The sequence below is a fragment of the Leptodactylus fuscus genome, chromosome 7 (assembly GCF_031893055.1).
Source record: "Leptodactylus fuscus isolate aLepFus1 chromosome 7, aLepFus1.hap2, whole genome shotgun sequence".
In the NCBI taxonomy this organism is placed as follows: domain Eukaryota; kingdom Metazoa; phylum Chordata; class Amphibia; order Anura; family Leptodactylidae; genus Leptodactylus; species Leptodactylus fuscus.
The window spans coordinates 101583484-101596892 of NC_134271.1; the positions used below are offsets into that span (position 1 = coordinate 101583484).

A 13409-nucleotide genomic window follows, 5' to 3' on the forward strand; every position below is an offset into this window, starting at 1 on the left:
GAGTATTATCTGACAGAATTGCGGGGTGCCAATACTTTTGGCCAACACTATATATATATATATATATATATATATATATATATATATATATATTAGTGCAGGGTTCCTGAGAGTCACAGCACCCACAATAACTAATATAACTATTAGTGAAGATGGTTCTTCTTACACCAACAAGACTTGTTACGCATCATCTATGTCCCTAGGCTCTACATGCTCGTGAAGCTCTGACCTAGCTTTCCCAAACTCCTGAGCAGTAAAACTATTATATACAGTAGTATACATCCTGGTTGCCTTCAGGATGTTATGCTGGCAAGTGTCAACCCTCTGTGGAAGCTATACTGGTGACCATGTTGTCACCCAACATTCCCAAAAACCACATAAAGCTTTGGGTTAAATGTGAATATAAATAGATAAGTCTTATTAGAATTGCAGGATATTTTTATCTGTGTACACAGCATCCCCAGATCCAGCGTTTCCTGGCAGTATTGCCTGTTATAGCCACTGTTCTGTCTGATAGCTCAGTGTCAGTAAGCTCAGAACTTCACCTGGCTAGTACTGGCTCACCACCATAGAAGTTGGCATGAGGTCCAACGCTGATAATCCCATCCTGGATCTCAGATCACTTCCAAATCTGACAAATACTATATATTGGCTCTGTATGTGGAAGGTTCAGAATACCGAGCTAATGCTCAGCAATGCAGCTGTTTATAAAGCCATATTTTTACATCCACATCTCAGCTAGTAACCTGGTTCCTTCTAATGTCTGTATTTTTATAATGTGACTATATTTGTTTTATAGCTCCAACATACTCCACAGCGTTGTGCTTTGGAGCATTCACATGGAAAAGCTGTCTCTGCCAGTAGGGTTCACAATGTTCCTCTTAAAGACAACATACTGTAGTACTGGAATACTGGATTGCTATTTTTTTCTCTTCTATAAGCATTATTGAAGCTTTAGATTTGGTTTTAGCTTTGCAACTGCGTTTCCTTGTGTATATGCAGAACACATACGCCCTACTCAGTGTGAACATAGGCAATCGCGTAGAATAGAACTGAACAAAACACAAGAGAACAAAGAGAAGGAGATTTGTTATAGTGAGTGCTAAGGAAATGTGAAGCTGTTGCCCATAACAACCAATTAGTTCTGATACATTCTTAGAGGGATGTAATATGATTGGTTGCTATGGGCGACTTCTCCAATTTTTCATTACTGAAATGTTGCTAAAGAATTAGAAGCTAAGTTTGGTTCAATTGCGAGTCAGGTATTGCAGGAGCAATAAAGAAGCTATAATGTGGATGTATTAGAGCTCTTTTAGGCTGTGTTTACATTGGAGATTCTTCTAAGAACTACCATCACAGATTCTGTTGTATTTGACACAAAACATATCACTGCATGCAATTATATTTTTCCTACTAAAATGACAGACATTATAGCAGAACCTGATGGAAACCATTATAAACCTAAAGAAGGTCATTTGGGAACAATCCTCATTTATGACCATTGAGTAAATTATCTGTTTGATTATAGTTTTCTTCCTCCTGATCAACACCAGCAAGATGATCATGGGGAAATGTTGGTATTTGTCAGTCTGGACCATGAAATTGCATTCCACATACTGGTTAAAGCAGTTATACCATTAAACACTTATAAATATCAGATCGCTGGAGGTCCAACGGCTGGGATCTCCATTGATCAGGAGAGCAATGGACTGAAAGACCCCCTGAGGTCTCTCTGTGAATGAGTCAATCTCTGGGAGCCTCATAGATGTGAATGGAGTGTTGTTCACATAAGCACACTGGTGGTTCAGTCACGGGGAGCCTTCAGTGTCCCTGGTTCTCTTTATTGTGGGGGGTCCCAGGAGTTAGACCCCCACTGATCTGATGCTAATCCATGATCCTCTGGCTAAGGCATAAATTAACCAATGAACATGGTTATCTTAACCACCTGACTTCAAAAACCAAGGTAGGAAACTAGGTAACTGGACAGCAGATACAGTACTAGGCTTCTAAACCATTGGTTGCCAAATACTTGGGTACCAAAACACTGTTCACCAAGGACTTGGCCCATAAATTACACAGTGAGGCCTCTAAAGCATTAGACAGCAGGATCTGCTCTAAACTATTGAACAGCAAGAAGCAGACCTATTGAACAGAAGGTACTGGCATCTGTAAAACATTGTTTGTCAGGTACTGGGTTAGTAAACCACTGGATGGAAGGATAGGACTTCTAATCTATTGTAGAATAGGGATTGTGACATTACACTACTGGGAAACCATAAACCACTAGATGCCATGGATTGGGATACTAAACCACAGGACAGTAAGCAGGGGTGAACCTGGGCTTTCTGCTGCCTGAAGCGGCGTCAGAAAGCCCCCCCCCCCCGAGGAGGGGTGGGGCTGCTGGGCGGGGGTCACGAGAAAGGGGCGGGGCCAAGCGGAAGGGGGCATGGTCGAGCTGAAAGGGGGTGGGGCCGAGCAGAGTGAGCGGCGTTCACAGGCAGAGAGCAGGCAGGGAGAGGACCTGCTCTCTGCCTGAGTGTGAGGGGCGGCCGCTGGAGCAGCACTGCGTCCAGCAGGGCCGCCCCAATATACCGCTTGCTTCCCGTGTCGGGCTGCAGACACGGTGACGCTAAGCCAGTCCAGGACAGCTTGTCCTGGACTGGCTTAGGTCAGCAAAAATGCCGCCCTCCCGAGGCCCTGGCATAGCGCCGTCTGTAAGTAATGGAACAAGGCTACCATTCTACTGTAAAGTAGGTACTTTGCTGTTAAAGTACTGGACAGAAGACAATGAGCCTATAAACCACTTGATACCTGGGATTGAGGCACTTAAACCACTGGACAGCAAGGACTGAACCTCTAAACCAGTTGATTCCAGGAACTAGAATATCAAGTCACTGTTTGTGACGGACTTGGTCATTAAGCTGATACAGAACAGGGACTTGGATATTAAAGCACTAGTCAATGAGGAGTAGGACACAGAACAGGTTCAATGCCAAACTAGCATCTAACTTTCCACACTACTGAATATTAATAATTTCTAATCAGATCAAGATCTTATGCCACCATTTATATCTTCTGCAAAGAAACAACAGAATTACACTTCATCCTCAAATAATTCAGACCATTGATCTACTTTTCATAGATTCTGGACAAGCAGGATTTCTGGATTATCAGAAGGTGGATTGATGTCATCGTACAATATATACCACAAGATACCTTCTATATATCGTTAATTATTACCAGCTTTATTTAGAGCTAACAAGATGTTTCCCACTCCTTTTATAGAGATATAGTGAGATAAAGAGATTCTCTAATCATTAAGCACAAATTAACAATCCAGTTAACAACACTGAGAAGGAACAGATGGATGTGCATTGGCTGAGCAGGACTTCAACTGTTTATTTAGGAGATGGTGGCACCCGTCCACTAATACACTAAACACCAGTGAAACTTGTATCCTCTGCTCTGAGACCATAATACTGCTGGGAAAAGAACAGTTTGTATTATGTGACTTGTTCTGTACAGTTTCCTATGAGGATGGACTGTGCCATAACTGGAAACAATTCTATTGATTTCTATACAAGCTTAGTTGGCATGACTATGAGTTCCTCTCTCCGATTCATGAGTGCCAGTTTTACAAAAAGAAAATACCCTGTTTATTATTCCTTTCTTAAAGGGGTTGCCCAGTATTCAGCACTGCACCCAACCATGGGTTTGTGTCTGGTACTACAGTGGTCCCCAACCTTTATTCCAAGACCACCTTTCAATGGACCGGCAGGGCGGGGTGGGGGTAGAGAGGGGTGCGGATTTGGTCATAGGGGGGCGGGGTTATAGGCTGTTTCTACTGAGTGGGCGGGATGACTCTTCGCCAAGATGCTGTGCGGGGCAAGCGGGCGTTACACAAGCATCTAAGCATAGATGGCGAATTGCTAGACACCGAGGCTGGATACTTCACGCTAGGCCACATCGCTATGGTAATGTGTAAATTATTGGGTAGCGTGGCGTCCTTTTAGTTTACACATTACCATAACAACATGGCCTAGCGTGAAGTATCTAGAGGCCAACCCGCCGTCCCGCCCCATGGACTAGCAAACAAACCCCAACGGCCTGGTCCTGGTCCATGGACTGATGGTTGGGGGCCCCTGTAGTACTGTATCTCAGCTCCATTGAAGTGAGTGGGATGGAGCTGCTATACCAAAGACAAAGTCAGGATAGATGGGACTTTGTGTCTTGAAAAAAACAACTATGCTGGGCAACTTTATTAAATGAGTTTGTCCCACTGCTGGAAAGCCATGTCATTAGCTGGAAAAAGCAAGTGATCAGTTTCCCTGCAGCGCCTCTGCAGGGGAAAGAAAGCACTACACAATTCCCATTTACATCAATATGGTGTAAAAAAAATACATGCTGAAGCATTAAGATTTGCTTGAATTAAGGTGCCTAGGCAGCTCCTGAAAAGGAACCCCATTGCATTAACCTTCCTCCACTAAACCTTACAGTTGGCACAGATAATGTTCTTTTGGCATTCGCCAAACTCAGACTAAACAAAAGAGTTCCAGTGTATTGTCTGCCTGTATCTAGTTACACCCTTCAGCATACATCATGAGTCTTGTGTCTTAGTTCTGCTGAATATCCCTAACCCTATAGTATGGAAGCTTAATAAAACTATATACTGTTATATCTGGGTAACCCTGAGCTCCATTAAACTAAGGAAATAATTATGATGAATGCCTTTCTATTCTGACTTTACTCATTTTCTTCTTAGTAAATACCCAAGACACCTTGGTCAAGGAAAAAGATGCATTTATAACAGTGGTCATATGGGTGGAGCAACATACCCTTCATAGGTGTGCATAGAAATGAGCAAAGATAAAATTGTGGCTTCATTCTTGTGCAAGTTGAAACTACTAGCCTGTAAGTACCGGCAGGGTGTGGTGCTTGTTTGCCTTCTTCTCCTTTCTGTGATTTGTAAGATTATATCCCACATAATTATTTGCTAATGTTATAAGTCTGGGGAGAAGGAGTCCATCACCATTCATTACAGTAAGGTATGGTCTTGCTTCTTACTAGTATGGGAACACTCTTAATAAAACCATAATCCCCCCCAAAAAGTGCACATTATATACATAAATAAACTTACATTACACCTTCCATAGTGACTGTCATTCAACTTTCCCAGGATCCTGAATAACCTATTTGCCTAGTTATGCAGAAATACTCTCTCATGTTGCATAAACAGGTAGCTCTGCCATTCATTAACCTGGGCAAGCTGAGTGACAACTAAAGGGAGAACTGAGAAACATATCTACAGCTTTATTCTATTTGTGGGTATTATTTTTTGTGTTTATGATTTATTACATATTTTTCATTTACATCTTATTTCATGAATGAAATACAAAAGGGCTGGGAAGAAGTTCCACTTTACAATTCTAGACAAATAGGCAGCAGCTGGCATGAGGGAGGTGGCAGAGAACAAAGGGTAAATCCTGTATCAAATGCAGTCATGTAATCTCAGTACCAGTGATACCAGCACTCCTAACCTCCTGTCTATGGAGAATGAGAGTTGTAGTAGTAAGTGCAATTCCTCCCAGCACAATGGCCAGGTTCCAGATAAATCAGCACGTGTGAGCTGGTGACAATGCCATAGAGGCAGCAGGGAGTGACAGATAGAGGATACTAGGTGTTGTGCTCACTGCCATGCCTTGTTTTATCTGTTACCTATTTGCAGAGCCAGGGCTAGCATGTCTGCCAATCCAGTGATTCGCCATAGAGGTGGGAGACAAGCCAGTAAGTGGCTGCTGGGGGCTTTGCTGGTGTGACAATGACGTCACACCCACAGGACAGCCCCAAGTGAGAGCTGACAGGCAGCAATTACCAGTCGTGTAGTGAGCTGTCCTGAGCCTGGGAGTCCCAGCACATCAGAGGGGCAGGCACTATGCAGGCAACACACCAGCAGCACATGCTAGCAGGCAGCAGCTCCTGTGTAGCACATCTCATCTAGGACTACTACTTCTTATACATGCCTCCTGCCTCTTCTGCCCATCTGCTAACTTCTTGCATTGGACTACAAACACTTAAAGTGCTTCTCTGGTGTTGCTCAGGTGTATCACCAATGCATACCCTCTTCAAGCTGGTTCCATGCCCCTCTGGCAAAGCTGGGCTTCCCCAGAGCATGGCATGCGTCTTTTATGCAAGGATATGAGTAGAGGTAGTGCTGGTGATGACTTGATGATGGGAAGATCACATGGAGATATTGCATTTACACGTCCTTGTCGCTGCTGCTGATGGATCTAGGTCCGGTTGGGTGACTGCAGCCCTGGTGGGACATTAGGGGAGTGGTACCCAGACACTCAGCTCACTCCTCAAGTCTTTTTTGAATGATATACCGCATTGCTCCTGGACAGAATAAATCGCATCCTACAGCACAGCCCATCAGGATGAAGGGATAACCACGTTTTTCTATTGCTCAGGGAGCTGGAGATATCACAGCAACTATGGAAAATTCATCTGGTTCTAATACTCCAGAGAGGAAGAACCCCAGCCTGTTGGAGCTAGGGGCACTGTGCTTGGACTCTGAGATCATTTTTGGATTTACCAGTCATCTCTTGAGGAGGAGAGGCAAGGTGAGGAGCCCCAGACCCTAATACATCGCTTGTCCCTTGTTCTGTAACTTGGGAGAGAGCAGGGTGGGGATGGCAAATTGTTGCAGGTGGTTCAGCACCAGGGACAGCGATAGATCTGGAGACCCAGCAAGACCCAAACTGCTGGCAGATATTATTTATTGGACTTATGCAGATGTCTACACGTATCATATATATATATATATATATATATATATATATATATATATATATATATTATATGTAACTGGGTAATCTGATCATTTGACAACAGGTAGACCATATAGACCATATATACATTACATATCTATCTATCTATCTATCTATCTATCTATCTATCTATCTATCTATATTTCTATCTATCTATATATCTATCTATCTATCTATCTGTGCAATATTTATTCTAATTATAACAATGCTTGCTAATCTGTAATGTGGCCATGTGCATTCTTGCTTCCATTGTTTTGCAAATTGCTTACATTGTGCATGTGTGTTGCCAGTTTAATCTGGTGTGGAACTACATGTACCAGTATGCCATGGTGGGTGCTTTACTTGCACAGTGATTAGACAGGTCGGTTTACATGTGTGAGCTTAATATGTTTCTATGAGGTAACCATGAAAAGCCTACCTGATGCTGATAGATGACAAGAAGACAGACAAAACAAGCATATAAAATATTTACACAGGCTGAGAAGACAACTAGAGCAGATAGAGCAGCTACATGAGGGGCTACTCCTGCTTCCCCCCTGCAGATAAGATTATCCTTGCCAAGAGTTAATAATCTGAAGTTTGTAACTTTGACAGCAGCTACCTAGAGGGATGTGACCAGGGCTGCCCCCCTACCATCTATCTGTAGCATTCATTCTCCTAACTTTATTCCTGCCTATATTCTCCAGGGTATCCTACATAACAACTAGCCTCTTCATACTGCAGTAAGGTGTATAGCATTGTATCTGTTTGTTCATATACATTGCATCTGACACGTACATGCTATCTGTCTACTAACCTGTCTATAGAAGTGCATTGCTTGAAGTCATAGGATTATGTCTATGAAGGATGTTTATATAGTCTAGAAATTAATTTATACCTATCTATTGTTCTTCTAATAAATGTATACATACCCTCTTAGATTGAGCATAGACTATGTTGTGTTTTATCAGTTGCATGGTATTAACCCTGAAGCTGCTGTTTTACATTTGTCCACATGGGGCGCTGTGCAGGCGCCTCTTACATGCACTCAGCTTGAGATAAGTGAAGCAGAAGAGAGAGGTATTAGATGTAGAACAGATTAAAATTTAATAGCTCTGGCTAACTCCTTCAGTTCTGCACTAGCCTTTAGGGCATTGCAGGAGCAGGGCTGGAGTGTCTCATTATCCCTCTTAAAATCTTTAAACTAGAGACACGTTCAGGTCCCATAGAGAGTGACAGCAGGAGTATTGTATCTGCCCTAAGGTTGACCATTAATGTGTAATACTCTATGTATTAAGGCCCATTGACAGTGTATGATTATTGGCACAATGTGACAAATACAGTCATTCATATTGAATGTTGGCTCCTTTAAATGTATAACTGGCAAAACTTACCATAGATTTCAGTTATATGAGTATATAAGAATCATTACCATAAAGGAAAAATTGCACAAATTCTCCTAACTTGGTGATTGCAAATTGACTATTGCCCCCCACCCTTTTTTTTTTGCACTGTATATGTAATCATTCCCCTCACCCAACAAAAATGACACATACCCCCAGGAGGAAGCTGTGCGCCTGAATAATACATGCAAATCAAAACTTGTGCACAAAGGGGGAGACAATGTGACTTTAAGATAGCACAGGTGTATTATTTAGAGTGAAAGTATCAAGGGGACGTAAATGTAATGACACCAACAGACCGTGTAATGTGTGGAGCCATCACTGTCCCACTGAGATGGATTAAATCTGTAGGACAAATCACAAGGCACAGCCTGTATGGTCTTCAGGCCTTAGAGGGACGTACGCCATACAGGGCACATGCTGGGCTGGTTAATTGTGGCACGAGCAGGACACACTGCATTATAATATCCTCTATAATGGGATTCTGTACACTTATTAGTGAGGTGGTAAACACAGAATATACATTATTTGTAAGCACTATATATGTATGTTATATATTCTGCTGTTATGTAGTGATTATTTTGCTGATATTGCTGATACTTGTAGTTCATTGATGGGTAATGTGTCACTGTCATAAGGATAGGACACACTGAGTTACAAAAGTTACCACCATTAAATGGACACTGATCCGGAATGTAGCTATATGTGCGGATTGGCATATTAGCGAAGGCTGGGCCATAACAAGACGCTATGCCACTACACTACAGCTACATCTCTAACTAAAATCTGTCTACAGTTACTGTGCAGTCGAATGTAATCTATTGTTCTCTGTAAGCAGCCACTTTAGTAATGATTGCTGAAAGAAGGTCCAGAAAAATTGACTGTACTGATTCATTTCCATATATACATGTGAATGACATTGTCTACAGGTTTCCACGCTTTTTCATGTCTTTTATTCTCCTTTAAGTTACCCACTTGGCTGCAAAGTTTCTGAAAAGGCACAATTTTAATATATTAATGGAGGAATGATTCTTAAGTACGTACAACGCTTTTAAAATCATCGCAGATGTAGCGAGAGAGTGCTGTTACATTGGAAAGTGCGGCATGAAAAGATGGCTTTCCCTGGGGTTAAACTAGAGACTGTCATCTTGTGTTAGTTTAAGACAAAATCAGTGAGGAGAAGAACATAGGGGGTATCAGGGGACTGCTAGGTACCGTTCTGCATGTGGCCAGTAGGTGGTGCTGCTGCTTCAGATACTGCTGGGATTCAGCATTGAAGAGAGGAATAAAGCCATTGACTTCAGTGGAGCACAATTTGTAAAGAAAACATTTCAACATAAAAAATACTCTGGAAGTGGTTAAAAAGTCACATATTTCATATCTGGAATTGTAATTGCTTAACCTCAAACATAATGCTGGACAAAGACGCTTTCTGTATAATATTATCCTATTAACTGTTCGCACCTGAAAATAATGTGGAGCATTGTTACTTTGCAAGAAAGGTATCTATCTCCTATCTATCCATAAGCGGTAACACCACACCTAAGCCAGTTTATTATTTTTTTGCACTTTGAACATTGTTTTATTGTTATGCGTTATAAGCTGCGTTTTGACGTCATCCACCTGTATAGACAAGTACTTGGCTTACTACAATGAATGTTTTTCTGATGTGTTCCCGTGAAGTCAGAAGACATTGTTAAAAAATAAAATTTAGGTGGTGCTCAACACGTTTTGACCCTTACTGCCACTGCCTACCAGTGCTTACCTTGCTTGAGATAACAATTTCATTGACATTTATTTTAAGACATTTCATTAAAATCTTATTTTTTTAGAGTTTGGCTGCCGTGGCCTAGGATTAGAAAACATTTTTAAGAACAGTGCCACTCCTGTCCAGAGGTTGTGTGTGGTATTGCAGCTCAGCTCAGTTCAGTTCAATTGCAAGTGAGCTGCAGTATTATATATGTCCTGGTATACTGATGCTGCAGCCATATGGTGTTCATCTTTTCATTGTCACCGCTTAAAGGCACAGAACATGAAGTCTATCTAATCTCTATAGGCTGCACAATTGAACATAGTGTATTGTTCTCTATTTTCAGCCACTTCAGACCACATAGTAGACACTTTCAATAGGATTATGTATAGGAAGCCCAAAAGATCTTTATTTTCATTATCACTACTTTATCTCCGGTCGTGAGAATAATAATATACGTCTATAGCTACAGATCTAGTGATCCTTTAAGTAGCTTGGTAATGTCTATTAGGTTCCAGTCTGCCTTTGGAGATTGGGATCATCTTATTGCAGGAAACACACTGTCCGCCCCTGAAAGATCATTTCCTTGGACAGTGATATACGGGATGTGGGTTTGGCTTGTCTTTTGAGTGAGGGCTGACAAATCAGGTGGATCTTGCTGCCAGCAAAACACATGTGGAAATGAGTTGTACAGGAAAGGCAGGCAACGCTACAGGCAAAGACAGGTACTGAGATCTGTGCCATATGCTATAAAACCAGCATTATTGCTCAAATCCTGATCCTGCTGCGTCATAAATTCCTAGTTTCATCTGTGAGCATTGGATGTTCATGTTTGGAACTGGCTGAGGCGGAACAATGTAATAAATTCATTATAAACTTCTTCTACTGCTGACCCCTGGATCCTTTGTGAGGGACCTGGAAAAAAGCCTGCTAACTCTATACAAATACAAGGGGCATATCCGCCTCACCCACCACCGCACCTAGTACAACCACGCCTCATAAATTCTGCATAGATAACCATAGATGATACAGATTAAGGACAGGTTCACATCTGAGTTGGTATTCTGTCCGGGGGAGTCCGCCAGGGGAACCCTCGAATGTAATAACAAATGCAGATGTGAGTGAAGGGTAAAAGGAGTAAGGGTCACGCACAGTATGGAAGTGGAGTGGGGTATGTTTCACTGAATTTGCCATTCAGGAGTCTGCAAAAGCTGGATGGTAACAGCCTTTGGAGCTGCAATGGTAATCACATTGGATGTACAGTAAGAAGAAGGCAATGCAAACATTTAAAAATACTAGTCATAGAAACATATAATGTGGCAAGTTCAAGGTGTTGTCCATGAATTTCAGAACTCAAGAAGGAGGCAGGGAAGGTGAAAAAAAACAAACCCCTCATACTCACCTGTCCACGTCGCTCCACTGTTCACCACCTAGTGTGATCTATGCCGTACATGACTCATGAAAGGAAACAGTGACATATATAACCCTTTTAAGGGCCCGTTCACACCTCAACATCAGCACTGTTTTCAATGGGAGGCAGAGATTTAAGCAGGGACACTGAAAGTATAAATGTCCTGATTGATCTCGCCACGTATTCTACAATGGATCAGCTACAGAACCCGCCATGATATGAAGTGGATCAGTGAGGGAAAGCAGTGGCGGAAAGCTGCAGCTCTGCTTCAACTTTCCACTTCCGTCAGAAAATTAAAAGGAGTCTGAGTTGGAATTTCACATAATTTCTTCTTCGTTTTCCACAATCTAAATAGGCCCTAAGAATGCTGTTTTACATGACTGTCTTAGGCCAAGGCCATACTTTGTGGAAATGCAGATTTTTGTTGTGGAGTTTGCTGCGGATTCTGGAGGATGAAACAATAGGGATAAGTATAAGAGCTTTCTTTACATTTACCATTCTATTTTTAAGCCACTCTACTTGAGGCTACAATGTGGGGCTTTAGCCTAAGGCAGAAACACAGCTTTTTTTGTTGCAGATTTTGCTGCGTTTTTTTTTTTAACCAAAGCCAAGAATGGCTACTAAAGGAATAGGAAGTATATAGGAAGTTTTTATACTTCTATTTTCTGCTCAATCCACTCCTGGCCCTAAAAAACACAGCAAAATCTGCAAGAAAAAAAAAGCTGCTTTTTCACAACGTGGGGACTCAGCCTACGGTAAAAATCGTGGCATTTTACAGTCAACGAAAACTAGATGGGATTCTAGCCTTGCAGAAAAATATGCGCAATGCAGCAATGTCAACTATTGCGGTTTTGGAAATCGCAGCATATCAATTATACCTATGGAATCAGCAACGGTTTTTTGCTGCGGCCTGCTGCATGGGATCTTAGCCTAAAGGGGTTTTCCAGGTATAATAATTGATGACCTATCCTTAAGACAGTTCATTAATTGAAGATAGTGATGGTACTGTGCAGTGGCGTAACTAGGAATGGCGGGGCCCCGTGGAGTACTTTTGACATGGCCCCCGACCGACCGACGCTGAAGACCTCGACCAACTGACCCTTAATGCCGCCCCCTCCCCCCTGCGCATTTCTGCGCACACTATAATATCCTATATTGGCCCCAGTACACAGTATTATGTCCCATTGTGGACACACATGAAAAGACCCCAGAGTATAATAATCGGAGACCCAGAGGGATACAAACATAACAAACTACTGTTACTTACCTATCTCCTGACTCCCCTGCATTCTCCGTCGCTGTCGGCCATCTACAGGGACGTCATGTGACCGGGGCCCTGCATTGCTGGTCATATGACGGTCATGTGATGTGATGCTTTAAACAGCTAATCTGTGGGGATCCTGAGTGCTGGACCCCTGATGATCATCAGACCTACTGTATATCCTAAGAATAGGTTATCAAGGGCAAACCCCTTTAGGCTGGGGCCCCTATGTTGCAAAAATGCAAAGTTTTGATGAGATCCTGGCTAATCCACACATCGCAGAAAAAAGTCTGCAGCAGAAATGGTGCGATTTAAAACACGGTTGTGTTTTTGTAAATCTCAGCATGTCAATTATACCTAGGGAAATGCTGGCATTTTCCAAATACAGTAGATATAACAGAGGCAGAAAGTCCACAAAAGAAAACGCTCTGAAAAATGCTGCAAAAAAAAACAACGCAATGCATCTCTGCTGTGGTCTTTTCTGCACTGTTTTTTTTTTTGCATTGGTTCGCTCCATGGGGCCTTAGGGCCCCTTCACATGGCTGATACGCTGGCTGCTTTAGAACGTGTGAACGTTCCGTAGCAGCGGCGTCTAAAGCAGTTCCCATTATTTTCTATGGGAGCCGGCATACGTGTGCTTCCCATAGAAATGAATGGAAAAAGCAGCCCATTCATTTCTATGGCGAGCGCGCGGCTGCCGGCTCCCATAGAAAACAATGCGATCTGCTTTAGACGCCGCTGCTACGGAACGTTCACACGTTCTAAAGCAGCTAGCGTA

The 13409-nt window shown here is 42.4% G+C and overlaps 1 protein-coding gene across 1 annotated transcript in view; it reads left to right on the top strand.

Annotated features, from left to right (window-relative positions):
- The first annotated feature begins 5867 nt into the window (after positions 1-5867).
- KIF26A (kinesin family member 26A) overlaps positions 5868-13409 on the top strand; it is a 129391-nt gene continuing 121849 nt past the window's right edge. Inside the window, exon 1 of the mRNA XM_075282627.1 lies at positions 5868-6620. Coding sequence (XP_075138728.1) covers positions 6492-6620 — 129 coding nt within the window. The 5' untranslated portion in view covers positions 5868-6491. The remainder of the gene's footprint in view (positions 6621-13409) is intronic.